The sequence below is a fragment of the Doryrhamphus excisus genome, chromosome 12, assembly GCF_030265055.1.
Source record: "Doryrhamphus excisus isolate RoL2022-K1 chromosome 12, RoL_Dexc_1.0, whole genome shotgun sequence".
NCBI classification, from domain to species: Eukaryota; Metazoa; Chordata; class Actinopteri; order Syngnathiformes; family Syngnathidae; genus Doryrhamphus; species Doryrhamphus excisus.
The window spans coordinates 2,357,126-2,384,329 of record NC_080477.1 but is presented as its reverse complement, the minus strand read 5'-3'; the positions used below and the strand labels follow the sequence as shown (position 1 = coordinate 2,384,329).

The following is a 27,204-nucleotide window of genomic DNA, read 5'->3' as shown; positions in this document are numbered from 1 at the left end:
GGTCAGGTGAAGAACTGCACATTCATCTCTCTCCGCTTCCAACGGGATGGAAACGAGAGGCTTCAGCAAGGTCACGGTGCTCCGGCTGAAAGGTTAAATGAAGGTGACCTTGCCGATTGTGTGTTACGTGCTGAGGCTGTCACCGTCTACGGAGTCGTAGTCAGTGAACGCACCTCTGTCCTTCAATTCAATGCTCCTACGTCACATCCCAACCCTGCACTCTTTCAATACATTTAATGCCACAAAAAATGTGTTGTTTTTTACAAAAGTAAAAAAAAAAAAAGCATAATTCCACATATTTACAGCACATTGATTTGGACTAAACTATGAAACATCTCCATATTCCGTTGCTTTTGTGATCATGTTGCCAAGTAAAGCAGTGGTGCTAAACGTGTACAAAGGCTGTATACTTACAAAAAGTCAATAATTCCTGATGCTGGATCAGTTTGGGTGGCAGGGAAACCTTCTTAAGTTAAGTCTCATACAGGACATGGACAGGATGGAAAAAAAAATTCAGGAAAGAGAACCCCTACCAGCAAACACCGATTGTGTTGCTTAATCAGCTTGTGGGGCATGCCCTGAAATCATCGTGTAAAATGACATGATCCAACATTAAAAATATTGCATAGTTCCTTCCTGCTCCGGAGTCACGTAGAAAGACGCAACACATCACGGCTTCCTGCGTCTGCGAGGGAGAGAGGAAATGAAGCAAAGCAAGAGGAAGAGAAGATGGAAGATGCTAATCAACAAGTGGTAGCAACAAAGGAAGCAAGTGGAGTACATCTGATAGGAAGCAAGGTCTTACTTTTGATAGCCGAAGGCCACGCTTGCGCTGGCGACAGGAGCCTGGCGGGAAAGAAGAGTTCATCAAAGGACGTACGGTACCCCCAGGACTACAATCTACGTGTGGTGGGGGCGGGGGTCCACGTGACGTCATGTTTCAGTGAAAACATACCCGGTTTTCTTGTTCCTCTTGAGTCTCTGAAGAGTCAGATCTCCTCTTGCGACTGAAACACGACAAGACGTCTTTCATCATCTGGATGCTGGACTGCTTAGTCCATGAAGTAACTAAAGTATAGGTAGACTTTCCTAGAGCCCGTATCACATATGGATGCTGGACTGCTTAGTCCATGAAGTAACTAAAGTATAGGTAGACTTTCCTAGATCCTGTATCACATATGGATGCTGGACTGCTTAGTCCATGAAGTAACTAAAGTATAGGTAGACTTTCCTAGAGCCCGTATCACATACGATATGTACGACACGCTGACTAAAAACCTGACAAGGAGTCCGAATCGAAAGTTGAGGTTCACTCAAAACGTGTGAAAAGGTAACGGTACTACGTTACTGCGGCAAATAAAACTTGTACTCCCAAAGCAACCATGTCTGTGATAAGAGTTGTGTAACCATCATAGTACTCAGGTAGGCCGCCATGATACATTTTACTTTTTACTGTCTATTCATTATTCACCCATATTGGCTCATTTGGACTTTTTTTTAAACCAATTATCATTACGATTATTATTATTGGAAGATGATTGCGTCATGACACATTTGAGCCGTAGGTGGTACTCAAGGGTACCTGTGTCAGACATGCCATATACGTACCATATTAGACATACTATATTAGCTATGTGTACATTTCATGTAGAGCCAATGCCCACAGACTCATGCAGAGTGAACCCTCTTGTCATCCAGCCTGTGTGGCACAGAGAGGCTAACATGGCGCAGACACACATACACTTGTATGTCCATTTATCCAAGGTTCATAACTACCCAGCTACTTTTTTTATTGTTTGATAAATCCATATATCCATGAGCATGTCAGGCCTCGGTCTACTGCGTTGTTAGTACAGTAAACCTCGGATATATCGGACTCGGATATATCGGAAATTCGCTCACAACGGACAGATGAAAAAAGAACCGATTTTTCTGTAATGCATTTCCAATAAAAATTCATTGCATATATCGGATTTTTTATAACGGATTTCGCCTATTTCGGACAAAATCTCCAGTCCCGTTCCAATGCATTTCCATTAAATTTCCCTCGCATATATCGGATGGCCACATCGTGGCGCTCCGATTCGCCGAATGGTGACAGGCCGCTATACTACGTCATTTGCAGCGTTTGCAGCGTTGCCTGCGCGTCCAGGTACATTGGAAACATAGTCAAGGAAGTGCCTTTTTATAACGGATAAAATCCGATTCACGCATATTCCGGATATAAATCCGATATATGCGTAAAACGGACATTTTCCGGTATACGCATATAACGGATTTCGCTTATATAGGACAAAAGCAGTGGGAACAATTGAATCCGATATATCCGAGGTAAACTGTAGTACTTGCAAGATGTTACCTTGGTCCAGCCGGGCACTCGTGCTTCAGTGTCTCAATATCTGTAAACTCCACCGCCTGGCCGCCACCTCTGGTTTTAAAAACGTTACCCTGGGGAGGGAAAACAGCAGGATAAAAGGAAACATGATGGAAGGAAACATGATAGGGACAAACGTGTCTGGCCCTTTAATACGTGAAACGCCATATCGAGCAGCATCCAATCAAATCATGACTTTTACCTTGATCAACTTGGTGGCTATCTCCCCGTCGGAAGCCAGCTCTTGATGTCTGAGCACGTACTTGTGACTCTTAGACAGAGCTTTCCCGCTGGGGGTGGCCACTTGGATTGCATTGGGTATGATTGGCCGCATGACCGAGTCTACGTCAACGTTAGAAGCCGGTTTGTGGTCTACCCATTTCTCCCCGCCTGCGGAGTGTGAGCGCCTGTGAACCGGATTCATTCCCCCGGCCGCCTGACGTTCCCGGTGCAGGAGAGACAAACCAAGAAACAATTAAAGTTGAAGTTGCCTTTGACGGGGCGGAGAAGATGACGTACTGCTGGAAGTCAGAAGATATCTTTGGAACTAATTTGTATTCCAGACAGACGTGGTACCGATATCCACTTTTCACATGTAAATGTAAATGTAAGTGGAGTTTGGGCCCACCTGGAGGTAAGGACTGGATCAAATTAGGATGGGATTGATTTGCCCTAATGGAATATTAGCCATCAGGAAAAGCAGAGTATTTAGGGGGAGGAGCCACCTACCCAGGCCCAGCAGGGTGCACAATAAGCTCACATATTTCCACTTCATAAAAAAATCTCTTAATTTTATGACTTAATTCCCATATTATTAACTTTGCCTCCATAAAAGTATCACTTTTCCAGAAATTACAACTTTTAGTTTTTGTGTCTCATAATGTTTTGACTTGGGAGGAGAGAAAAAAAAATCAGACTTCATTCTTGCACAATTACTGATATATCAATTAGGTTTTTTTTTTTTTTACTTTACCGAATTATGTTTTTGCATGATTATATGTTTTAAATGATGAGATATCGGTGCTATGTTATTGGTATGACGCTGTAATTCCCTCGCATCGGCCTGATAATTAGTGATTATTGTGCACCCCCACTTGTTACTCGTTAGCTCGAGCGAGTCTGAATCCCTTTTTGGAACACAGCCCTAACCAGCCTGGAACGTTCTAGAACAGGGGTGGGCAAACGTTTTGACTCGCGGGCCGCATTGATATGACAAAATTTATATTTTACACAAAACAGTCCACCTGGTATTATTGTATCTGCAATCTGCTATTATTATTTATTATTTTATATTTATATTTAAATATTTTTAAAATAATAAAATATTATAATTACAATAAAATTAAAATAATAATTATTATATTATTATTATGTAAAATATGCAAATATAACAATAATATTATATATAATTAATATAATAATTAGCATTAATATAATAATTATAATAATCATAATAGTTCTAATAATAATTATAATAATCTAATAATAATAATAATTATTATTATTATTATTATAATAATTATTATTATTATGTGCTTGTGTCCCTTTTTTCAGGAGCACTTTGTAAACAACAGACCATGTCAAAAAACGAAATTGATAAAACCATCAAAAGGTTGGCTCAGGCCATGATGCCAGGTTGTATGTTGAGTTTAAATGAAATACTTTGGAAAGATTGGGCGTGCCGTATTCAAACACTTGGCGGGCCGGATGTGGCCCCCGGGCCGTAGTTTGCCCACCCCTGTTCTAGAATGTAAAACAGAAAGGAAACCAAGAACTACAGCGTGTACTCGATGTGTGACAGTTCCAGCAGTACATCCGTAGCCAAGTGCATCGGAAAATCCCACAGAGAAAAGAATCAGAAACAGGAAAGCATCCTGGTACTTTGGTAGCTTGGCATGCAAAGACACGGGAAAGTGGATCGTGCAAAGTCGTTAGATGAGTTAGTTGTTTAAGATGACTTAGTGATGGAAGTCAGCTTGCTGCCAGAGTAAAGAGCACCTTGGTAAGCCCAGGAAAGTGTCCAAGCAAGGTATAGCATACAAACGACACTACTTCCATTAGCATGCAGTCTATATGATTGACACTTGACAGATGGGTGTAGTATTTAAAGCAAAGAGGACTGATGTGAACGCCACACTCGCATCAAACCACTACAGCAGGGTAGGGAACCTAAGGCTTTAGAGCCACATGAGGCTTCATCTGGCTCTCAGACATTTAACCACCATAAAAGGTATTTACTTTCTTTTTCCCACTGACACTTAAACTCAAACAGTATCAAGGTTCAAAATATATAACCTTCTCATGCATTTTTATCCGTCCACATTTTCTACTGGAATGCGGGTGGCCAGAGCCGACGCCTGCTGTCCTTCCCATACATTCCGGGTCAGACACCAGAACTCCATTACTGGATGATGCAGGAGCCAGGCCAGGTCACTGAGAAGTAAACTTGCCTCCGTTCATCAGATCAGCTAGCTATTCTGCAGAGCCAAGCCTTTTGACAAAGCAGATGAGTAGCAGCATCCAAAACCACGCAGCAGAACGCGGCACATTATTATTATTATTATTATTATTGGTTAGCTTCAGTATAGCAACATTATGATATATTATTATCATCATATAATATCAGACATCATCTTCTAAAATTGTTACTTAAGAACGCACATACTTATTTCTAAATAGAACATGGCTCCCACAGAAAAACACTGCAAATATGTGCCTTCATGGCTCCCATTGCCAAAAAGGTTCCCGACCCCTGCGCTACAGGATGCGATTCGAAACTAGCAGACTTATACACCTATTAAAAGGCCCCCCCGACATGATTCATCAACTTTGCTTCAATATGTTCTATATTGTTTGTAATCAGGTTCGACATTGCTCCAGTTTTCAAAGTAAGCAGTAAATCCACAAACGTTACATTCAACGTTGGCGCCGCCACCCATGACGAGCTAGCGCTAGCTAGCGCTCACAGCCCGGCCTCATTTCTAGAAGTAACGTCGTCAGGCGACACGTCTCAGCTGAAGAACAGTAAACAAACACTTCTCCAGGTATTTGGCCGACTTGGTTCGGTGTAGTTGTCATCCAAATACTAGGCGTATATATAGAAAATATGTATATTTATTGTATAACATCATTTGTGTATATCTGGGGTGCATGCCCTTTTTCAGCATCAAGTCAAAATGATCTACCTCTTTCTATAAAACACAACATCCATAAAATCTAAAAATACTATTGTAAATATTAATGATTAGTACTTGGCATTCACATTATCAAAGTTGGCAGGTAGTTGATTGCCTGTTGACGACCTGATTAATTATATTCAGCAATTCCTCAAACGTCGTGTTGATAACCTGAGAGCCGCTAATGTGTCAGTCAAAATAGCTCTGTGACATTCATTAGGACAAACCCTGTTAACGTTTGCCATCAAACATTTAGAATGATTCCAAGATAATGCCACTGCAGTCAAGGCAACATATTAAAAATGCATTTTCCAATTCATCATGAAATTACAGTTTAAGAAATGTGCAAAACATTCCTTTCAAAAGAGGAGTTCAGGACACAAAGCAAAGCCATCAAACAATTGACTCTACGTTTTGAAGGTGACCGATCATCTCAATGTCTTCTGAGAGTTCTCCATTACATCTCCATATGTTTCTTCCTTTTTTCCCTCCTCAAAAACTGTCGCTCAAATCTAAGTTATAATCACTGGAAACACCTCTGTCTCGTACGCCGCCATGTTTGTTTACCTGAGTGACAGCCCTCCAATGGCGACACTTCGGGAAGGGAGACTCTACCGTTTCAAACATCCACCAATGTAGAACATGATTACAAATAATATCTAGAAGATATTTACGCAAAGTTGATGAGTCATGTCAGGACCCTTTAGGGGTAGTAAAGTAAGCAAGCAAAGTAGTGGGGGTATCTAAGGGACTAACACACACTAACCCTTATTCCTGCCTCTAGGTCTAGCTCACAGACCAGACTGCTTTCAGCGTCTGCGGCCCAGCGCTGGCCTCTCCTGCGAGACACACTGGAGGCGCCACAGTCTGCGGCGGGAGCCCGGCTCCTATGCCGCGGGGTCTCCGCTTGTCTACAGGGAGCGCCTGTGTCTACTGGGCACCTCAGCTCCCACTGAGAGACGCAGGAGGCTACTGAAGGATAGCTGGGGGGGGACGTGTCCTGAACTGCCCTAATCTGGCCTTGACTCTGGTGGGAAGGGGTCTGCCTGAAGTCCTGCAAGGTGATGAGGGAACAAGGCCAAAGTATTGCGTGTTAAGGTAGACAAAAACACACACAGTTTACGTCGCACACAAACATGCTGCCACCAGTTACAGGAGTCAGAGTAGCCAAATTGATCAATAAGCGGCAAACGCATGCCCTTGATGTTCTTGATATTATGATTAGCATAAATGACCTGGTGAAATCGTAAATCACTGACCGGATGAGGGGATGGTGATGCGGATCTCTTCTGGCCGTGGTTGCGATCTCGGTCCCTCGAGGGCCTTTGTGGTTTTTCTGGGCGCTCTGTGCTGCTGCTGCTCTCTGCAACGATGGCCTTCAGCTGCTTCAGCTTCTCGTCCTTCACCCACAACTTGTTCTGCATTTCCAGCTGTTTGGCATTCACTCGTCTGTCCTGAACAGCCAACAGCAGAGTAGAGTGAATAAACGGAATCCAAAAAAAAGGACGGATGGCATCAAACTTTTCTTTCACATTTTTTTTTCACATTGTAAAAGAAGGGGGGGGCAATAGAGTGTGGCTATGTGACTGCATATAACTGGCTCCAGCATGTGTCAATCAAGGGTATCCATCCATTGTGTAATTCTTGTCAACTTTTTTTTGTTAGTTTCTTTCCGCTTTTTCCTGATTTAGGAGTCACCACAGCTAACACCACAAAGAAAATCCATGAATGAATTTGGAGCAGCTGTGCTTGAACGCTGATATGTTTTGGGAAGGATGTATGACAATTCCACTTACGCATTCCTTCTCCCACTTGAGCCTGGTGTCGGTGACCATGCCCTGCATGCGTTGCTCCATCCGCCTCCTCTCAGAGAGTTCCCTCTGGAGCTTTTGAGCCCGAGTCTCCAGCTCCTGCTCCAGTGAGCGTTTGTCATGCTCGTACATGTCAGTGGTCTTCTGCAGGATGTCAATCTAGGCAGAAAAATATGACCAGGATGCCATTTTATTTTGAATTTTTTGGCCCTTTGTATTGAGTTGTGGACTCCTATAGAGCAGCGACACACCATGACCATAACCAAAAATAGCATGTAATACTTTAACTTTTGCCCCATTTTGCTCATTTCAAGGATTGATTTGACATAGCAACAAAGAAAGGAACGCCACACAGAGCCTTAACCTTCCCGAACTTAAAAAGAAAAAGACAGCAGTGATGGCAGCTCCAGTGTGTAGCGTTACCTTTGGAGTGTGTGGTGAAGCTAGACCAGGGGTGGGCAAACTTTTTGACTCGCGGGCCGCATTGATATGACTAAATTTACGGGGGGGGGGGGGGGGGGGGGCAGACTATATATTTTACACGTAACAGTCCACCTGGTATTATTGTATCTGTAAAATTGTCATGCAATCTGCTATTATTATTTATTATTTTATATTTATATTTAAATATTTTAAAAATAATAAAATATTATAATTACAATAAAATTAAAATAATAATAATTATATTATTATTATGTAAAATATGCAAATATAACAATAATATTATATATAATTAATATAATAATTAGCATTAATATAATAATTATAATAATCATAGTAGTTCTAATAATAATTATAATAATCTAATACTCTAATAATAATTATTATTATTATTATGTGCTTGTGTCCCTTTTTTCAGGAGCACTTTGTAAACAACAGACCATGTCAAAAAACGAAATTGATAAAACCATCAAAAGGTTGGCTCAGGCCATGATGCCAGGTTGTATGTTGAGTTTAAATGAAATACTTTGGAAAGATTGGGCGGGCCGTATTCAAACACTTGGCGGGCCGGATGTGGCCCCCGGGCCGTAGTTTGCCCACCCCTGAGCTAGATGCTAGCCGGCTAGTCCCTAGCCAGCGTGGTGTGGCGAGGTATCACTACGGCAGTCGTACTTCTTGGGGGTAACAATGTAAATAACAATGGTATATTCTATTATATTATTTGGTATATTAACCAATACCTTGGTTAATATGCAGGTCACATTTTGTAAATTAAATAAGGTTGCTGGTGCCATTTCAGAAGGCTTTATAGGTGGAATAGGTGAATCCATCAGATGCATTCTCAGCCGCCTCTTTTTAGCTGTTTTTGTATATTTAGAAAGCACTGAAAAGAGAAATATGTGTTCATGTCCTACAAAAGGAGTATGGGTGATGGGCAAAATAAAAAAGTGCACTTTTCCTTTAAAATGAGAATTGTAAACAGATACAGTAAGAAGCAGAGACAATACCTTGTATTCCAGGGTTTTAGATTTTTTTTCCAGCCGTTCAATCTCCGTCTTTTGGCTGATGATAACTTTGTCCTTCTCGCTCAGTTTACTTTGCTGGTCATGGATGACATTCTCCTTTGCGCCACACTGACCATCAATTTGTTGAAGCATGGACTTCAGTGTGTTGGCTGCAGAGGAAAGCACAATGTGAGGAACTAAAGTAGGCTTGATAGAGTGAATGTTTCTTACCAGTAGTGCCTGAAAGAAACACTCTGGTGGCCGCTAGTATACAGTACAACGTAACGTGCCGCTAAACAACTGTAAAGTCAAACATACGATCCGTAGAGTTGATGTGACAAGCGAGAGATACGGCTGCATCGTTAGCATCCTCCTGGATTGACATGATTGGGCTTAAATCATTTTTACAGGCATAAACTTACATAAAGACTAAGTACTGGCATGCTAGGTGCTAGCATGTTAGCTTTTTTCCACCAAAAGATATGAACTTACATTGACATTTTTGCTATTTTTAAAGCTGCAATAAAATGTTAAGTGTTATCAAGCTAAGTCTTAGCATAGATAGCATGCTAACATTATCACGTTAGCATTTGTGCTATTTTTTATTTTTTTTTTAAAAAGGTACACACTTAGACAATGGTTTCATGTTCAATGTTAGCATTGCTACTATGTCCAATATTAGTATCTTATCTATTTTCGCATGTATAAACTTACATAAAGACTTACCATTTCGTCAGCTCATTTATCTCATTATGTATTGTGCATAACTAAGACTGGAACAACATCAAATTCTAAGCATTAATTGAATACAGAGCCGCCATCCACCTGTACCAGCCTGGACTTTGTTTTTCCAGAGAGAATATTATATGTGTTATTTGCTAGCATGTGTCAACTTGTGCACAAATCCAACAAAGAAATATACACAAGTTATTTTAGTTATTGTTAAGTGTGTGGTTGTTTTGTTTTTTTTAACATTGAGCCCGTGGCCTGATGGTTGGGGTCCCCTTCCCGAATGGAATTGTTTGTACACTGTACTGAATGAATTGTTCCGTTTGTAAGCATTTAAAAAGGTATGACAACCTGTGTATCTAGATGCATATGGAAACGCCTGTCACAGATTTACAACCCAAATATTCTGTGTACTGTAAATAGACAGTACTGATTGAGTATTCCGTGCTACGTCTATGCTTCTGTACCGGTTTTGTTGAAGTGCTCCGCCATCCGCTGGCGGATATGATGCCTCCTTTCCAGAACCTCAATCAGGCGTGGCAGCGTCTGATCATCTGCCGGGTCCACCAGCTCACAGGCCGGCAGAGGCGGAAGGCTTTCAATGAGCTGATTCAGCAGAACTGGGTCATCTTCTGTGGGGAGCATGAGAAACCAGCTCAAGAAATGTTAAATGTGACTCGGAGTTTGGTCGGTAGATGAACGGTCATACACAAGCAACACAGACTCCTAATCCCATCACACCAGATGTTCCCAAAACAACATAGTAGCAGAGCGGTGAAGCAGTTATGACTTACCAGCACGACTGGGACCTGCTCGGTCATCCAGGCCACGCGGCAGTTCATCCCTGTACGCCTGGTTCCTGTGCCGGCGTCCCGCAGCCAGGCCGCATATGGGCCTGTCCACCGGCCGTGCGACCTCCACCTCCTGCGTCATCTCTGCGAAGCGCATGACGAGCTGCAGCACACAAAACACCATTATGCTCTTCAAGCGTCACGGAGCAACTTATCGTGTGCCGTGTTCCTGTGTCTTAATAATATTAGAAAAGGTGCAAATATGACCGTATTTAGAGCTGATGTGTATATTTGTGCTAAACAAGGTCCAGGTTAGTACTGGTGGATGGTGGCTCTGTATTCATGTGGTGCTTTTATTTTGGCATTCCGGCCATTCCTGTTAGAAACAAAACATGATAAGTAAGGGAAATGAGATGGCTATATACGCATGTTTGCTGATCTTTCCCACTGACTAGCTAGCGTGCTGCTAACACCATTTCCATCCATTCTGGTCTCCAGTCATGCTAAGCTATGGAGCGATCAGATATCACACTCCTACAATCGTGTGGAGCACATTTCGGGGGGGGGGGGGGTAGGATTCTTGCAATCCCAAGTCAATCCCAGCCGTGGAGGTATGAATGCGAGTGGCAAGACAAGCAAGGGAACGTGTTTTGACGAATAATGTGACTTACCATGGTTTCCTCATAATCATCGGCCTTGGGGTTGACACACACGATCATCTTGACCTTTCCTTCTCCATCGAAGTAGTTCTTAAACAAATGAGTCACTTTGGAGTCCCTGTACGGCACCATCTGGAAAACAACAGCACCGTGAAGGTAGAAGCTGGTCCATCCAGGGCGGGAGACCTGCTGCTAAAGCCGAGGATGGTCTCAATCGCACCGATCGTAACCTTTTCTACAACCCGTTTTCCAAGAATTACAACTTTATTCATCATCTGTTGTTTTTTCACAATATTACGATGTCAAAAATACTTTTATATTTCAAAGTTATGCTACTAAACTGACATTTTAGTCATTAGTTAAGTTTATTCTCCTAAAATTAGGACTTTATCGTGAGAACACAATTTTTTCCTCTTAATATTTCGACTATCCTTGCAAAAGTTTTTATTTCCATTTTATTTAAATTTCCAAGCATTTTAACTTCCCTCTTTTACATACCTTCCCATCATGCATTTCTTCCCAGCAAAGGAAGACAATGGTTTTTATTCTCGACGGGTATTGGTATATGTTTGTATATTTCTTTTGACTGTTGAGTTGCTCTGTGATGACTTTAGCGTTGCTGGTAAGATGACGCTGCGAGTCAGACTGTGATATTAAGCAATGACCTCCTTCGCTTTCCGATGGGCTACGGATCTCCTTGGGAGTTGATTCAAAGCTCATGATTGGCTCCTGTCAAATGAAGCTGATTTTCCAAAAATGGCAAATTTATTTAGTTTGTTCGGATATTCCAAGACTACAACTTTGAATGTTTTTCCCCAATATAACTTCATGCTACTAAAATGACATTTTTACAGTTTATTATGGTGAAATTGCAACTTTTTTCTCTTAATATTTTCACTTTATTCTTGTGACAGCTTCATGCTATTTCAACTTCCTTGTTTTCCATATTCTTCTTATAGTAATGACTGTTCCCATAATATTTGGACTTTATTCTTATAACTTTTTCCACAACCAGATGTTCCAAAGCTCACAACTTTATTCACTGTTTGGTTTATCATATTATGACACTATGCTATTAAAATGACATTTTCCCACATAATCATACCAGGTCATTTTTGCTTTTCTTGTTAGAATACATTTGTTTTCCTCCTAATGTTTTGACTTGACTGGTTTTCCATTTCTGCTGTTATTTATTTGAAATTTTCAAACTATTTAAAGTTTCTTCTTTTACATTTTCTTCTGGTAATTATGACTTCATTCTCCTAAAACTTTGACTTTATTCTCGAAACATAACTTTTTCCACAACTTAATTTTTTCCAAAAAAAAACTCAACTTTATTTTTCAAGGTGTTTGGTTAAAAAAAAACAGTTGCGGCCCACAAAAGGCCCCCACGCCGCACATTGGACACCCCTGGTATACATCATTTGTTCAATTGAGAATTTGCCTACACTATGAGCGTCATGGAAAGCTAACTTAGGTCAAGACAAATTATATTACTTTCATGGGGGGGGGGGGGTGATATGTACAGTAATAAGATTCCCTGGTAACTTTAATCAGAGTCTTACAAATCTTTGTTCAATCAAGTGTTTACAAATAAGCTGTAGGGAAGTTAACATCACGGGCAGGAGCACGTATAATCTCGCCTTATTTTTATACATGACTGGTTATGGGATTTATGGCTAGGAAGTCATGACTCCCCCATAATGACCGTGCACCCCTAGTAAAAATACTTACCTTGTTGGTTCCACACATTTGGTTCTCTCGCAGGACTTCCATGCATGTGCGCAAAGTCATGAGAGATTGGTTGATATTACCTGTTGGTGAGACACAAGCGTATGATACGTGCACAAACCAACCAGCCTTGGTCACCATCCGCCGGACTCGCCTGCTTCACGCAGACGGCTCCCCTCGGCTCTGGTTCTGCTGGTGCGCTCGCTACCCGCCAGGTCAACCAAGCACAGCTGGCTCACATTCACCTGGTTTTTGTCCTGAACACAAAAAGTATGGAATGAAATCATCCGCTTGCTTTGTTATCAGAGCCTGAAAAAGCAACGTGAAACCAAGATTTAAAATCTTTGTGTAAATGCTATCAGCTGAGGGCACGTCACCTGCATGATGTGGTCTCCATCGGCGTCGAGAGGCGCCTGAACGAGTTTCAGGGTGAAGACGCTGTGGGAGCGACTGGACTCGCGGTTCAGCTGAGTGTTTGCGATCCTTCTTTTCTTTTGTCCTAAAAGAGCAGAAAGAGCACAGCTACTAAACGATAACCTTCCACTATGGTCACCATCACCTTGCATAGGCTCCAGCGTACCGTCGCCCTAGTGACGATAAGTGGCATAGAAACTGGGTGGGTGGATGGAACTTGGGATGCCGGTACTTATGATGAGTGCTACATTTAACTACATCTTTGATAGCGAATGAGTTAATAAAAATTAACATTTGGGCAGATTGGCTTTTTTGTCTTCGTGTGAGACAATTTTTGTACTGTTTGACACAAAGCTGAATTTAACGACATTTGATGCATGTTTTGACAGCATCACCGTGATGAGGCTGGACACGTCTTCGTGTTAATTTAACAACCACACACACAAATACATGAAATACTAAAACAGTAAATATTACCAAAGAAGTCATATTATGAGAAACAAAACTAAAAGAATGACACATTTTTTAATGTTTGAAATAAACAATACTAAAAAAAAAAACACTGCAATTTGACGAAAATTAGTTCTGCTTTGCCATCGTCTCATGAGGGGACATCTAACCAACGTGGACCCACCCTTCCAGAAGACTTCAAAGGCCTCCTCTGTAGACTTGACTTCAACTTCTGTGCAGCCGGCCACATACATGTTATGATTCTGGTCTTCACGCAGTATCTTGGATTGAGGCGGCCTGAAGGACGAAAACTTTATAGTCACAAAGTCAGCGATGGCGCAGGCCGAAACAGAGGCGGGAAGGCGGGACAAGGGTACGGGGGAGTAAATCTGATCTACTGTTAGGGCTCGATTCAGACGTCAGCCTCATTGGCAGGGACGGGATTCAGCTGCATTCAGTTCAAGCCATTCCAGGAGTAACAGTGGCAGCTCATAGCATAGCTAGCATAGCCAGAATGACACACAGGGATCATAACATAGGTACGTAGGATCATCACATCATTCATCAGCTTTGCTTCAGTATGTTGTACTGTATATACTGTAGTGTGGAATTCGCTTCTAGGTTGTTCCATTTTTGAAAGCAAATGGTAAATTTGCAAAAATGACATTTGTAGTTAATGGCGCCATCCATGACGAGCTAGCTCTCGCAGCTCAGCCTCTCCAGGTGGGCCATGTTCGGGATAGTTTTCATCAAAATTGCCATTGTGCCAAAATGTTGTGTTGCTGCTGGATGTTCTCAGATTTCGTTTTTCTTTTACAAAAGCGGAAGGTTTAAGGAAAAAGGCTGCGAGTCCACCGGTACAAACGACATCAGAGTTGCCATAGAACAGAGTAAGGCAGGGCTTGTTTACATAGTCTTCTAAAACACTATTCCACTATAACGACAAGGCTGTAAAGTATTATATGTACATGGCATATGAATATCTTTTCAGTTATATGCATGTTTACTCTGGGCTGCGGCAACAAAATCTAACAAATCGGGCTATAAAGCCCCTCTTACGCTCATTACAAAGCCGATTAAACACGAAAAGCAACTGCAGATTTTCATTTTTTGCGAATTGACTGCCAATGTAGCACACCGTTACAAACAACATAAGATATTTAAGCAAAGGTGATGAATGGGTGCAAGGGGAAAGCCAGGTATTAGCTACTCATGACTGCTACAGCCAAGCCAAGGCTACAAATGAAAAGCTTTATGGCCCACATACACTAACTCCATGTTCTTTATGGGCGTGCCTACACCAAGCCACCTAACAAAAGACAAAATTATTGTCAGATGACAATGTGAAATCCCACCCCCCCAATGTGAACCCAATTGGACACGAGTCCTCTTACTTTGGCCTGATGGGGTCAAACGGGGCGTCTTCGAGAAGGTCGTAGATGTAGTTATTGTAGATCTCGACGTAAGACACAAAGATGGAGTAACAGCAGTCTTCGTCCACGTTGTCCGCTTTACACGCCTCCTCTGGACCGATCATGTCCGCAAATTCTGGGTCAGCCTTCTGTCTGCAAAACGCATAAAAGGGAAAACATTTCAACCTCCAGGCCGAGATTGCAGAGACGCAAAACTAGAACTACCTGGAGGAAGGCGTTTTGGGCACCAAGGGTTGGCAGTCTCGCTTTTGTCTCTCCAGAAGAGCGTCAACATCGTTCTGGATGTCGACCCCATTTTTGTCATCAGTCTTAAACACCTAGGGCAAAATGCTCAACATTTCATATGCAAGTATTTGATACAAAGTAAAAAATTATGATTAAAAACTACATGAGCAAAGCATTACATGTGTATACACCAGCCAGGAAAACGTGAAAGGATGTTTTCTAAAGCAAGAGGTTATACCGCATATTAGTATGGATTTCTAGAAAAACGGCATGTCAGCTTGAAGGTACGCCGCAGGTGAAAAAGTGGATTGTTGGCATTGCTCTTTTTCTCCAATCCCCCCCCCTTCCTTTTTTCCAATTTCTTCTTGTAATGATGAACTTTATTCCCAGTTTTGTTTTTTCATAATATTTCGACATTTAATATTTCCACTTTTATCCTGTTATATACTTTAGTTTTCCATCATAATATTGTTGACCAACAACTTTTGTCATATTGTTATAAAATTTGGGACTTTTTCTCGTCAATGACTGCAGATTTATCCATGTGTGCCGTTTGGTTTAGCTTTCTTTTTCACTTCTATGTAGAGAACATGCCAAGGAAAGCCCTTGGACTGCACGCACCAAGCCTTCAGTATCATCACCACAGGTCTAACGGGCCTTCATGAGGGTCTTACAAATCTTTTGGCCTGAAAGGGGCCGATGCTGTTGAAGAGCATGTCGAGGGAACGTGGGAGGAGTCCACCGTCCCCGGGCGAGCCGGTCATGGTGAAGGTCTTACCGCTTCCTGTCACGCCGTATGTAAACAGCAGACCTGTGAGAAATGACAGGCGGCGATGAAGTTCAGAACAACGTGAATAGATCATCAAGATGCTTACGCTCTCCTACCATTTTTACATTGGATAAGGTCCTCCACCAGCGGCTTGGCGACGTCCTCAAAGAGCTCCATTTGAGTGGTGTTAATACCAAAGACTTTTTTAAAGGAGTACTGCGTCTGAAATATCACCAAGAAACACCGTCGTGGGACGCTGGCGACATTGGGAGCTTCACTCAATGCATCCTCTCCTCACTTACCTCTTTGTACTCTCCGTTGCGGTTGGCTTTCAGGCCGTCAGGCGCGTGCAGCTGAATGGTGGAGCTGCTGATCATTTCCACGCAACATTCCTCGCTCTCTCCTGCCAGCGGGCGTATACGGCAGTACACCTGCACACAAAAGCCCAACATTCACATGGGATGGAGGACCACAGGACTGCAATCCATCTGTGGCATCTCATTTGTGAGGCACGAGTGCTTTGAGTCCACGTCCAAAAGTAGATATGTGTCGATGCACAGTTCCACATGCATTCATTTTTTTTATTTGTTTTGTTTTTTTTTTACACTCTTAAGTCATTTTTATTTTATTTTTAATTTTTTACATTTTCAAGTCATTTTTCCTTTTCATTTATTTTAAATATTTAGGTATATATAGGTTTTGTATTTTTATTTAAGTTTTTCATTTTTATTTATTTACACTTAAGTCATATTTATTTAGGTTAATATTTAATTTACATCTTTTTTATTTTTTATTAATTTGCACTTTTATGTTTTTATTGAGGTTTATATTTAATTTGTTACCTTTTATTGAAGTTATTCACTATTAGTTTATTTTAGATTTCTATCAAAGTCTATTTTTTGGGGTTTTTAACAATTCATTTTATTTTTATTTGGTTAACACTTTTCGAAAAATCACAATTTCTTTTTCACACTAATAATATTTTGCACATTTATTCACATTTTTTTGTTTGACATGTATTAGATTTACTGGCCCCGAGGCCGCACTTTGGAAACCCCATGGTATATACTGTTTCTTCAATATTATCAGCCTCTTCAAGTGATTGATTTCACACTTGCTAAACTGGCCTCCATCTTGGACAAATGCGTGTCTTTTGGCCATTTTGATGGAAGTCCAACAAATCTTTTGGCCTGAAAGAAGCCGATGCTGTTGAGGTTGTCTAGACACGGTGCAAGGAGTCCACCCTCTCCAAATGAGATCTTTCACTATGCAGTGAACACAAACCAAGGATCTCCATATTACATCTTTTCATGCAAGTCGTGATGACGACTGCGACCCAGCCAGAATGGCCCACCAGTTGAGAACCAGTGTATGTGTTAGCAACATTTGTTCATCAGAGCACACGTGAGTCAAGTTGAAGTCGTGAGGCGTCTGACTTACACCAACAGGGTCTTTCTCTGCATTGGATTTCTTTTTTAGGCCCGGCCTGCGCGGAGTCTTGGCTTTCCTGAAAGCAACAATAAGAGAAATGATGGACACCTGAGGATGCATTCGCATGTCTAACTATCAAAGCGGGCTATTTTTGCCCGAGGTTATCATTCTGGCCCATGACTGCTCAGGACTAGAGTCCCCCGTTTGGTCCTGGACGTTCAGGCTTGACCAAATGAACCAATGATGGACCAATGATGAACGAATCGGCTCCAAGAGATGATTCTTTGTAATGAATGACTGGTGCCGGCACTGCACTTTTAATTTATGTGTTGTTGATGTTCTGTTGTTTGATTGCAAATAGTAAGAAATATGGGTATGTCTTTATTTTATGTATTTGTATAGCTGTTCATTGTGTATTTAAATAAATACATTTCACTAAACATCTGATGTCATGTAGTTTTACATTGACAATTCATTTTCACTACTCATAATTTACATATTTAAGTGCGCATAATAAGCAGCCAGACTATCATTCACGCTAATCCGATAACGTTACATCATTATGAACTGACAAGTGTCACGGTGGTCCGTTTCAAATAACACCGGACTCTTATTACTCAGACGATCAAAATGTGAAGTCACAAACAAAGGAACGATCTTGCGAACGTTATCCGAATGTGTAAATTATTCCTTCATATGTTCCAAAATCAATGAAAGCATGAAGCGAAGTTACGTCGTCATATGCAGACCTAGCTAAGTAGTTAGCTAGCTCGCTAGCTTAGCAACACCGACGGAGCGCTAAACAGTGCAACTGTACTTCCGCATCATCGACAGTTTTTATCCAGAACCAATTGATGGCGCAATCTAATGTATCTGACAAGTGAGGGAAATAAGACGTTACATACCCCGGTCTGTACATGGCTTGTGCTGTTACACTCCGCCAAACTTCATACAAGAGCGCCTCTCGCCTATTTTAAAATTTCCCTCTTGTGAAACGGCTGTGGATCAGCTGGTCCTTTAACCAATCACAATGCAGGACAAGCGTTCGATGGCGGAAGTCCCGCCTTCATATGTATTCAAATAGGATATGATGCACAAGACAGGGTTGGATGGAGGCCATTGATTTGCTGTGGCGACCCCGGAAGGGAAAAGCCGAAAGTATAGACTATTTAAAGTACAACCGGTATAAATTAATATTTGTATACTTTGAACTTTCCAAATAGAACCTGTAAAACAAATGCATAACAAATAATAGACAGGATTGGTATAATTTATTAAAAAAAAACATTATAAATAAATACTTTCAGTTTCATATCAAAGCGTCGCATGTTAAAATTCCCTTATCTTAACATGATCAAATATATCGATCACATGGGTTTCATACACAGATGAAAATATTTCTGTGTGGTAGAATGAAATATATGTTGAGTTTTTGTTCCCTTCAGCTCTTCATTGACCAGAATAATCAAGGAAAATCGGTGCTCAATTGGCTTACCTGGTAAGGACATAGATTCAATCAAAGAAAATAAAAAATGCATTGAAACTAATCATTTGCAAAAGCAGATCTTAAATGTAGACGATGGCTATTTTACATTTTTATGACATCAATGATTTTGCAGTTCAAGCAGTATCGAAAGAAATATGAAGTATATTTGCATGCGTGCGTGTAAATGGGAATCGGGAGCTAAGAAGGTTTACGATGTTTGTTTTGATGACACGCCGGGGCAGTGATGAGCGGCAGGCTGAAGACGACGATGACGGCCAAATTGAGCAGCAGGCAAAGCAGCGCCACGCCCACCGAGTTAGCGAAGGTGATGGGTAGCGAGTGGCCGACCAGCCAGGGTTGTCGGGACGCCATGTCTTGTTCCAAGGCGCTCACCTGGAAGTGGGTTCCGAGGACGCCGAAGACGTGGAAGAGCTGATGACTGTGACCTGCAGAGGGAGCAGTGGAGTCATGCCAAAGGTCGCACAGGGTGGGGTCACGACAGCCAAGGTCATGTAGCACATCTAGAGGTCATTAGGACGTGTTAATTTCCTCTAATCAAACATCATGACATGACTGCTAGCATGCGTATAGAGGGGGAGGAGCCACCTGCTGTGGCCCAGCAAGGTGCGCTGTATTCTGGCAGGTACAGGTGGCCCTCTAGCCTCTATTTGGTCCCCCTAATAAAAGGGTAAGGACACACCTTTGTTAGTTAACGCAAGGAAATATGTACATGTGACTAAGAAGCAAAGTGACGTATTCTCTTTGTCTTGTTCCCCATCCTCTCAGCCAGGAATGAACGAAGACAGAAAGACATACTATAAGGTTCTATAACAGGGGTGCTCACACTTTTTCAGCATGCGAGCTACTTTTAAAATGACCGAGTCAAAATGATCTACCCACTACAAAAATGCAAAACATCTATTTATTTTCAAATGTATTGAGGATTATTTGTACGTACAATGTATGTTGATGTACCTTACATAACCAAATGAGCCAATATTGCAAAACACACATAATTAACTATTAACATTTTTTGTAATTACCTGAGTTTACTTTGATGACTTGCACTGAATTGAACCAGCCAGGGATGCATAGTCCGGACAGTAGCTGCTGATAGCCAGCCTCAAGCACACTTCCAAATGTTTATCAGTCATGGATAATATCCGTATCATAATATCCGTATAATATTCCATATCCGTATGGAAGTGATATGTTTTTTGCCTTTTTACTTGGTCCAGCTCCTTCACTCATTTTAGTGACCATAAACTTTAGCGAGGGCTTTAAAATCTCGCAATTCGCCGACTAGCTTAGCACTTTGCATCGTTGTTTACGCATGAGCGGTGACCTAAAGGTCAAAATTCAGTTGTCATCTGACTGGTTGTCCTGTATGTCAATCAAGTAACGGGGATGGATGATAGGCTGACATCGTAAGTTCTGCTGCACTTAGAGACGTTGTTTGATTTGATTGGTCGCCCGAAGGGCAACATTCAGTTGTCATCTGAATGGCTGCCCTGTATGTCAATCAAGTGACGGCATTGATGCTGGGATGATATTTTTTTAATGTCACGCCGCGATCGACCAGCGATCGACCAGTACCACCTCCGCGATCGACCGGTAGCTCGCGATCGACTTAATGAGCACCCCTGTTCTATAAGGTTATACAAGGTTATATAAGGTTAGAGTCTCACCGATGTAGTCGAAGCTGCCGGGTGCCAGGCGTTCAGGTAGATGAGTCGCAAACAGGAAGCCGGTGAGGAAGGCCAAGGCAATGTGTTTGTAGTGGAGGACGTTGGTGTGACTGTCTGTGCAACCTTCTCCTACACACAGGAAGACCTGGACAAGACAAGACCCCACACGTTATGCTGCAGTCCCAGAGGCCACACGCCCCCGCAGCGCAACACGCAAGACGGTCCGAAAGAGTGGGCTCATTCCTCTGGAAGAAGACCCTTGTGCTGAAGAAGCCAATCATTACCACACAGACCAGGGCTTTCGGTCACGAGGGATGCCCACTGCAACATTCCCACATAGCCGGCTGCCGTTTGACGCCCCTGCACAACCTTAACCTCTATTGTCCATTGAAGGATCATGATGCCCAAACATCTCAGGTGGGATCTCCTTGTCACGCCAGTCACATTGGAAGCCATCAGGACCATCAAAGGAGAATAAAAGTTCATTTGGAGGTAAGACGGACTGGAACTAATTAGGATTTGTTGATTTGTCTTCAGGCTGCACGGTGGTCAAGTGGTTAGCAGACCTCACAGCTAGGAGACCGGAGTTCAGTCCCACCCTCGGCCATCTCTGTGTGGAGTTTGCATGTTCTCCCCGTGCATGCGTGGGTTTTCTCCGGGTACTCCGGTTTCCTCCCACATTCCAAAAACAGTTAGCTTCATTGGTGGGTGGGAATGGTTGTTTGTCTAAATGTGCCCTGTGATTGGCTGGCCACCAGTCCAGGGTGGACCCCGCCTCTTGTCCAAAGACAGCTGGGATAGGTTCCAGCACCCCCGCGACCCTCGTGAATGATTTGTCCCGACATGACTACCAGCACATCACTACCATCAGGAGAACCAGAGTATGGGGGGGAGGGAGCCACCTGCTGTGGCCCAGCAAGGTGCACTGTATTCGGGCACACGCTCCAAGCAGAGACACTCGTGACTCCACGGGGGTCTCGGTCAAACCTCCATTAACGTCCGCCACGCTAACCTGAGATGATGTGACGAGACATCTCTGCCTTGGTGCTTGTGTGTCCATGCAGTGATGCATGTCTGGAATGCAACACTGCATGGACACGGCGTATTGCATGCAAGGCCGCTTTCAGGAGGAGGAACGAGTCGGTAGGTGTTGTGTACAGACGCGCACGTGAGCCGCAGACAAACGTAGCCCTACCCTGTAGAAGAGAGGAATGTGGTCAAACAGGTAGGGGTAGGCAAACGCGGCGACACGAAGGACTTTGCTGAACCTTGGACTTTGGCACTCAGGGAATCTGAAAGCATCAAAAAGGAAAAACAACACATTTACAACATGAAATATGCAGGAGGAGGACTTGGTGTTCATGTGACATTGGACCAAACGTGATGACACGAGGCGTCCACGTCATCCGTCTCTAAAAGGCATCTGACGCCATCACTGCATTTAAAGGCCAATTAAAGGCACGGTTTCTGTAAAACCAGTCGAGCCTCTTTTTGTGGTTAAAAGGAGAAATGGACGCCATCACCGTTTGGCCTCTCGTCACAATGACGCCACGTCCTCACATCCTCAAAACAAACTTTTGGGGGGAAAGCTTAGCATGAATTGTTAGAGGAAGCGTAGAAGACGTACCTCTTCACCACCCTGGGATTGGAATGAAGAAATGGGAATCCAAGCCTGAGAGCAAAAGGAGAGATGAGCAGACAAACTTTGACTTGATGACTTCTCATGGCTTCATCTCCTTGGATCTAAAGCAGGGGTCGGGAACCTTTTTGGCTAAGAGAGCCATGAAGGCCAGATATTTTAAAATGTGTATCTGTGAGAGCCATATACATTTTTTTAAACATTGAATGCAATAAAATGTGTGCATTTTTATGTAAGACCAACAGTTTTAGATATAATGGGCTCTAATTATGTAGACCAGGCACACTACCCCACGCCAAGGGGGTGTGGCCAGCACACTTTCGTGAGCAGCGCAGTGTCTAATAATAAATCTAATACTTGCTGCCATTAATGCAACTTCTGCTGCTGCATGGTTTTGCACCATACTCCGTATATTTCATTCTTTTGGCCATCTTCGTCAGAAGGCTTGGTTCTGCAGCTTTAGCTAGGTGACTATTTGACTAAAGGAGGAAAGTTTATATTTACATGTTGACATCTCAATGACCGAGGTAGACTACCGCATTACCCAGTAATAATCAAGTTTTGGTGTTTGACCTGGAAAATATCATCAGGAAAGATAGATATGGTCGGCCGTATTGCAGTAGAAAAGAGATGGACGAATTAAAATGCATAAGAAAGTTGTTGATTATTTTTAACAGTCATTTCTGTGATGTTTACTTTAAAATGTTAGCAAAAATGCATTTTTATTGTGGTAAGAAATGCTTGAGAGCCAGATACAGTCATCAAAAGAGCCCTACCTGGCTCCCGAGCCATAGGTTCCCTACCTCTGATCTAAAGGATCATCAGTGACTAGCAACCAGCAACGTACTGATGATGGTAGGAAGGCTACGAGGTACGAGGTACTAGGTACTAGGTACTAGGTACTAGGTACTAGGTAAGAGTATTTCTTACCGTACCTGGAGTAGCAGGCCAAGACGGTGCAGATGAAAGAGTTGAGCAAAGCCAGAGGAATGAAGCAACGGTGGAAGAAGCCGTTCACCCACTTGTCCGGGAATACGTACGCCGAATATGTCACTGCTGACCCTGAAGTACAACACAGTTGACAGTTTGGCTAACCTCCTTCCTAGTGTGGAAAAACTCCGAGATGATGCCTTCTTCTGCATGGAAGAGGAACACCACCACCGCCTCGTCCAAAGTCCACATGGATCCAGAAGAAGGCTTATTCCTCATGACATCACGATGCAGGAGCAGCAGCACACGTTCATACATATTCATATTCATATTCATATTCATATTCATATTCATATTCATATTCATATTCATATTCATATTCATATTCATATTCATATTCATATTCATATTCATATTCATATTCATATTCATATTCATATTCATATTGTACACGCAATACCCAACACTCACCCAGGCTGTAGAAGCTCAGTGCCGCGTAGTCGATATAGAAGCAGATGTGTCGCACCCTCTCCGACATGCTGCTGAAGGTGTGGGCACAGCTGGACGCCAGGGGGTACATGCAGCAGGACAGCAGGAGGACCACCAGGGGCCAGGTGAAGGTGTGCTGCCATGCCGTCTGTATCAGCACCACGCTGACGAGCTTCCACAGGAAGTACCTGCCAGGGGGAACACCAGAAGCACACCTTCAACCTTCACGTCACCAACCTTCATCCTTTCTCTGGAGCGGCGAGGGGCTGCTAACCAAAGAGCCCGCTCTCTATTTTGTTTTGTTTGTCTAAGACTTGTTCATGCTCCATCCATCCATCCATCCATCCTTCCATCCATCCATTCATCCATCCATCCTTCCATCCATCCATCCATCCATCCATCCATCCATCCTTCCATCCATCCATCCATCCATCCATTCCATCCATCCTTCCATCCATCCATCCATCCTTCCATCCATCCATCCATCCATCCTTCCATCCATCCATCCATCCATCCATTCCATCCATCCTTCCATCCATCCATCCATCCATCCATCCTTCCATCCATCCATCCATCCATTCCATCCATCCATCCATCTTTCATCCATCCATCCATCTTTCATTCAGCCATCCTTCCATCCGTCCATCCGTCCATCCGTCCATCCATCCATCCATCCTTCCATTCAGCCATCCTTCCATCCGTCCATCCGTCCATCCGTCCATCCATCCATCCATCCTTCCTTCCATCCATCAATCCATTCCATCCTGCCATCCATCCATCCATCCATTCAGCCAGCCATCCATCCATCTTTCATCCATCCATCCATCCATCTATCCACCCATCTTTCATTCATCCATGCATCCATCCTTCCATCCGTCCATCCATCCGTCTGTCCATCCATCCATCCATCCGTCATCCATCCATCCATCTATCCATCCATTCATCCTGCCATCCATCCATCCCTTCTTCCACCCATCCATCCTTCCATCCATCCATCCATCCTGCCATCCATCCATCTTTCATCCATCCATCCATCCATCTATCCATCCATCTTTCATTCATCCACCCATCCATCCATCCATCCATTCATCCATCCTGCCATCCGTCCATCCATCTTTCATTCATCCATCCTTCCATCCATCCTTCCATCCATCCATCCATCCATCCACCCATCCATCCATCCATCCTTCCATCCATCCATCATCCACCCATCCATACTTCCATCCATCCATCCATCCATCCATCCATCCTGCCATCCATCCTTCCATCCATCCACCCATCCATCCATCCTTCCATCCATCCATCCTTCCATCCATCCATCCACCCATCCTTCCATCCATCCATCCATCCATCATCCACCCATCCATACTTCCATCCATCCATCCATCTTTCATTCATCCATCCTTCCACCCATCCATCCATCCATCCATCCATGCATCCATCCATCTTTCATTCATCCATCCATCCATCCGTCCATGCATCCATCCATCCATCCATCCATCCATCTTTCATTCATCCATCCGTCCATCCATCCATCCATCCATCCATCTTTCATCCATCCATCCATCCATCCATCTTTTTACCAGCAAAGAACTGAAAATAGAGATGCAGCATATCTGTTCTTTTCCAAACCAATATGATAACTTTCTGCTTCTCAAGACTAATATACACAATAACAATAACAATAACAATAACAATAACAATAACAACAACAATAACAATAACAATAACAATAACAATAACAATAACAACAACAATAACAATAACAATAACAATAACAATAACAATAACAATAACAATAACAATTTTTAATTTAGATGTAAGTGTATTTTTTACACACCTGAGGGTCAGAAGGACCAGAACTGGTTTGTCCTTATCTAATATGACCTGACTGCTAGAACATCACCACCACCAGGAGAACCAGAGGATAGAGGGGGAGGAGCCACCTGCTGTGGCCCAGCAAGGTGCACCGTATTCGGGCACACACTCCGAGCAGCCGGCCATGGAGGTCTGGCAAACCTTTTGCTCTTGCAAAATGGAAAATGTTCTTTAACTTGTCGAGCTCTTTTCCTCTGGTAGAACATTTACCTTCTGATGTTGTTTACCTTCTGATGACGTTTACCTTCTGATGACGTTTACCTTCTGATGTTGTTTACCTTCTGATGCCGTTTACCTTCTGATGCCGTTTACCTTCTGATGCCGTTTACCTTCTGATGATGCCGCAAACTGTTGGCACTTTCTAACGGCGACGTGCTGGCGTTTCAGGTGCCTGATAAGGTTTTTTGTGTGCTCAATGTTTTTTTTTGCTCATCGGAGCATTTGCTACATGCTAGCATGCCAAATGTCTTGGTGTGAAAGTGGATGGTCGTTTCCAAGTGACCTCGGGGGACGTTAACGTCACAGGCAGGAGACAAAAGGAGTGCTTGGTTTGCTCACCTGCACAGGACAGGTCATTTTGCCACATTCTTTCTAACGGAAAGTTAGCTATTTTTTAAGTTATCGGATTTGTCAGTTTGACGTCATAATTCTCTCATATCAGCCGGGTAACCTCATGCACCCCCGCTTCATACACACGGAGGAAAGAAAGGTAAATATCCGAATTATAGGAAATACATAAGGACAGCAAATGAGCAGGAACATTTTTATCCAATGAAATGCTCTCCATATCGGATGTTCTAAGAAGGAGTTGTCCTACCAGGTGGGCAAAAAGTGGGTCCAGATGTTCAGCGTCTCATTGGTCAGCTGGAAGATGCTCAGAATGCAGTCAGTGGCGGAGCTGCGGGGGCGACGGTAGCCGGAGATGATGCTATCCTCGTGGAACACCTCCAAGACACAACAGGATGTTAGCTTCCTCCAACACCATCACGGCTTTTTCTTTTTCACGGCATTCCGACCTCACTGGGATGTCGTAAACGACAAACGTGTTCTTTCAGTCACTCTACTTCATTCATAAAGTACATCTTATCATCTTATACTACCACAACACAATGCACCTTCCAACAATGCGAGAAGCCTTGCTATCATTAGGTTAGCATGCTAACGTTAGCACTGTTAACATGCCGAGTAGTAGTAGTATTTTATTAACATACGCAGACACGTAGTGCTACCATGCTAGGTGTTACATGCGAACATTAGCATGTTAACATGCTAATGTTAGCATATTAGTTATTATTGTCATTAACATTGTGACGCCAAAGAACAACGTTACTGGTGTAGTGACACCGCGAGCGACTATAGCCTGCTAGCAACTAGCTTTACCACACTCGCGCTCACAACGCCTCAGGCCACTAGCCAAAGGTAACGCTACCTATTAGCGCCGCCGCCATTGTTGCCGTGTTTTTGACGCTAGGTGTAGCTTTCCTTTCTGCTACTATGTAAAATAAAAGCACCCAGGAAGCGAAATACTGCTACCACTACTACATGCTACTAGCATGGATAGAAAACCATTAAACCTTGTTGGAGTTTTTTTTGGGGGGGGGGGTTAATTAGCAGCCTTTCTGAGTGGAATAGGTGTGCCAATTACCTGCACGTATT

At 42.9% G+C, this 27,204-nt stretch overlaps 2 protein-coding genes across 6 annotated transcripts in view; both read right to left on the bottom strand.

The window, feature by feature from the left end:
- Window positions 1-210: 210 nt before the first annotated feature.
- On the bottom strand, window positions 211-18,469 carry LOC131139240 (kinesin-like protein KIF23). 3 transcript variants are annotated; one of them, XM_058088632.1, is made up of 23 exons: window positions 18,344-18,469; window positions 17,448-17,514; window positions 16,310-16,438; window positions 16,124-16,229; window positions 15,913-16,049; window positions 15,218-15,330; window positions 14,975-15,145; window positions 13,765-13,877; window positions 13,094-13,215; window positions 12,871-12,973; window positions 12,720-12,799; window positions 10,998-11,117; window positions 10,330-10,489; window positions 10,003-10,167; window positions 8,810-8,976; window positions 7,347-7,520; window positions 6,810-7,004; window positions 6,317-6,604; window positions 2,577-2,810; window positions 2,360-2,448; window positions 956-1,007; window positions 806-846; window positions 211-685 (listed from the first exon to the last, which is right to left on the bottom strand). In XM_058088632.1, exons 1-23 carry the CDS (start codon window positions 18,355-18,357, stop codon window positions 670-672), a joined length of 2,856 nt encoding a protein of 951 aa, XP_057944615.1. In that variant the 5' UTR covers window positions 18,358-18,469; the 3' UTR covers window positions 211-669. The 3 variants fall into 3 exon arrangements, with proteins under 3 accessions (XP_057944615.1, XP_057944617.1, XP_057944618.1); XM_058088634.1 differs by lacking the exon at window positions 2,577-2,810 and having other exon boundaries at window positions 212-685; window positions 18,344-18,467; XM_058088635.1 differs by lacking the exons at window positions 2,577-2,810; window positions 6,317-6,604 and having other exon boundaries at window positions 215-685; window positions 18,344-18,463.
- A 223-nt stretch (window positions 18,470-18,692) lies between these two features.
- Window positions 18,693-27,204, bottom strand: part of glceb (glucuronic acid epimerase b) — a 40,657-nt gene continuing 32,145 nt past the window's right edge. For 2 of the 3 annotated variants that reach the window (XM_058089186.1, XM_058089187.1), the window contains exons 5-11: window positions 26,366-26,493; window positions 23,653-23,858; window positions 23,187-23,313; window positions 22,240-22,284; window positions 21,808-21,904; window positions 20,613-20,757; window positions 18,693-19,370 (exon numbers count right to left, since the gene is read on the bottom strand). In XM_058089186.1, coding sequence (XP_057945169.1) covers window positions 19,123-19,370; window positions 20,613-20,757; window positions 21,808-21,904; window positions 22,240-22,284; window positions 23,187-23,313; window positions 23,653-23,858; window positions 26,366-26,493 — 996 coding nt within the window. In that variant the 3' untranslated portion in view covers window positions 18,693-19,122. Of the gene's footprint in view, window positions 19,371-20,612; window positions 20,758-21,807; window positions 21,905-22,239; window positions 22,285-23,181; window positions 23,314-23,652; window positions 23,859-26,365; window positions 26,494-27,204 lie in introns of those variants that run through there. The other variant, XR_009132250.1, reaches the window with a different exon arrangement.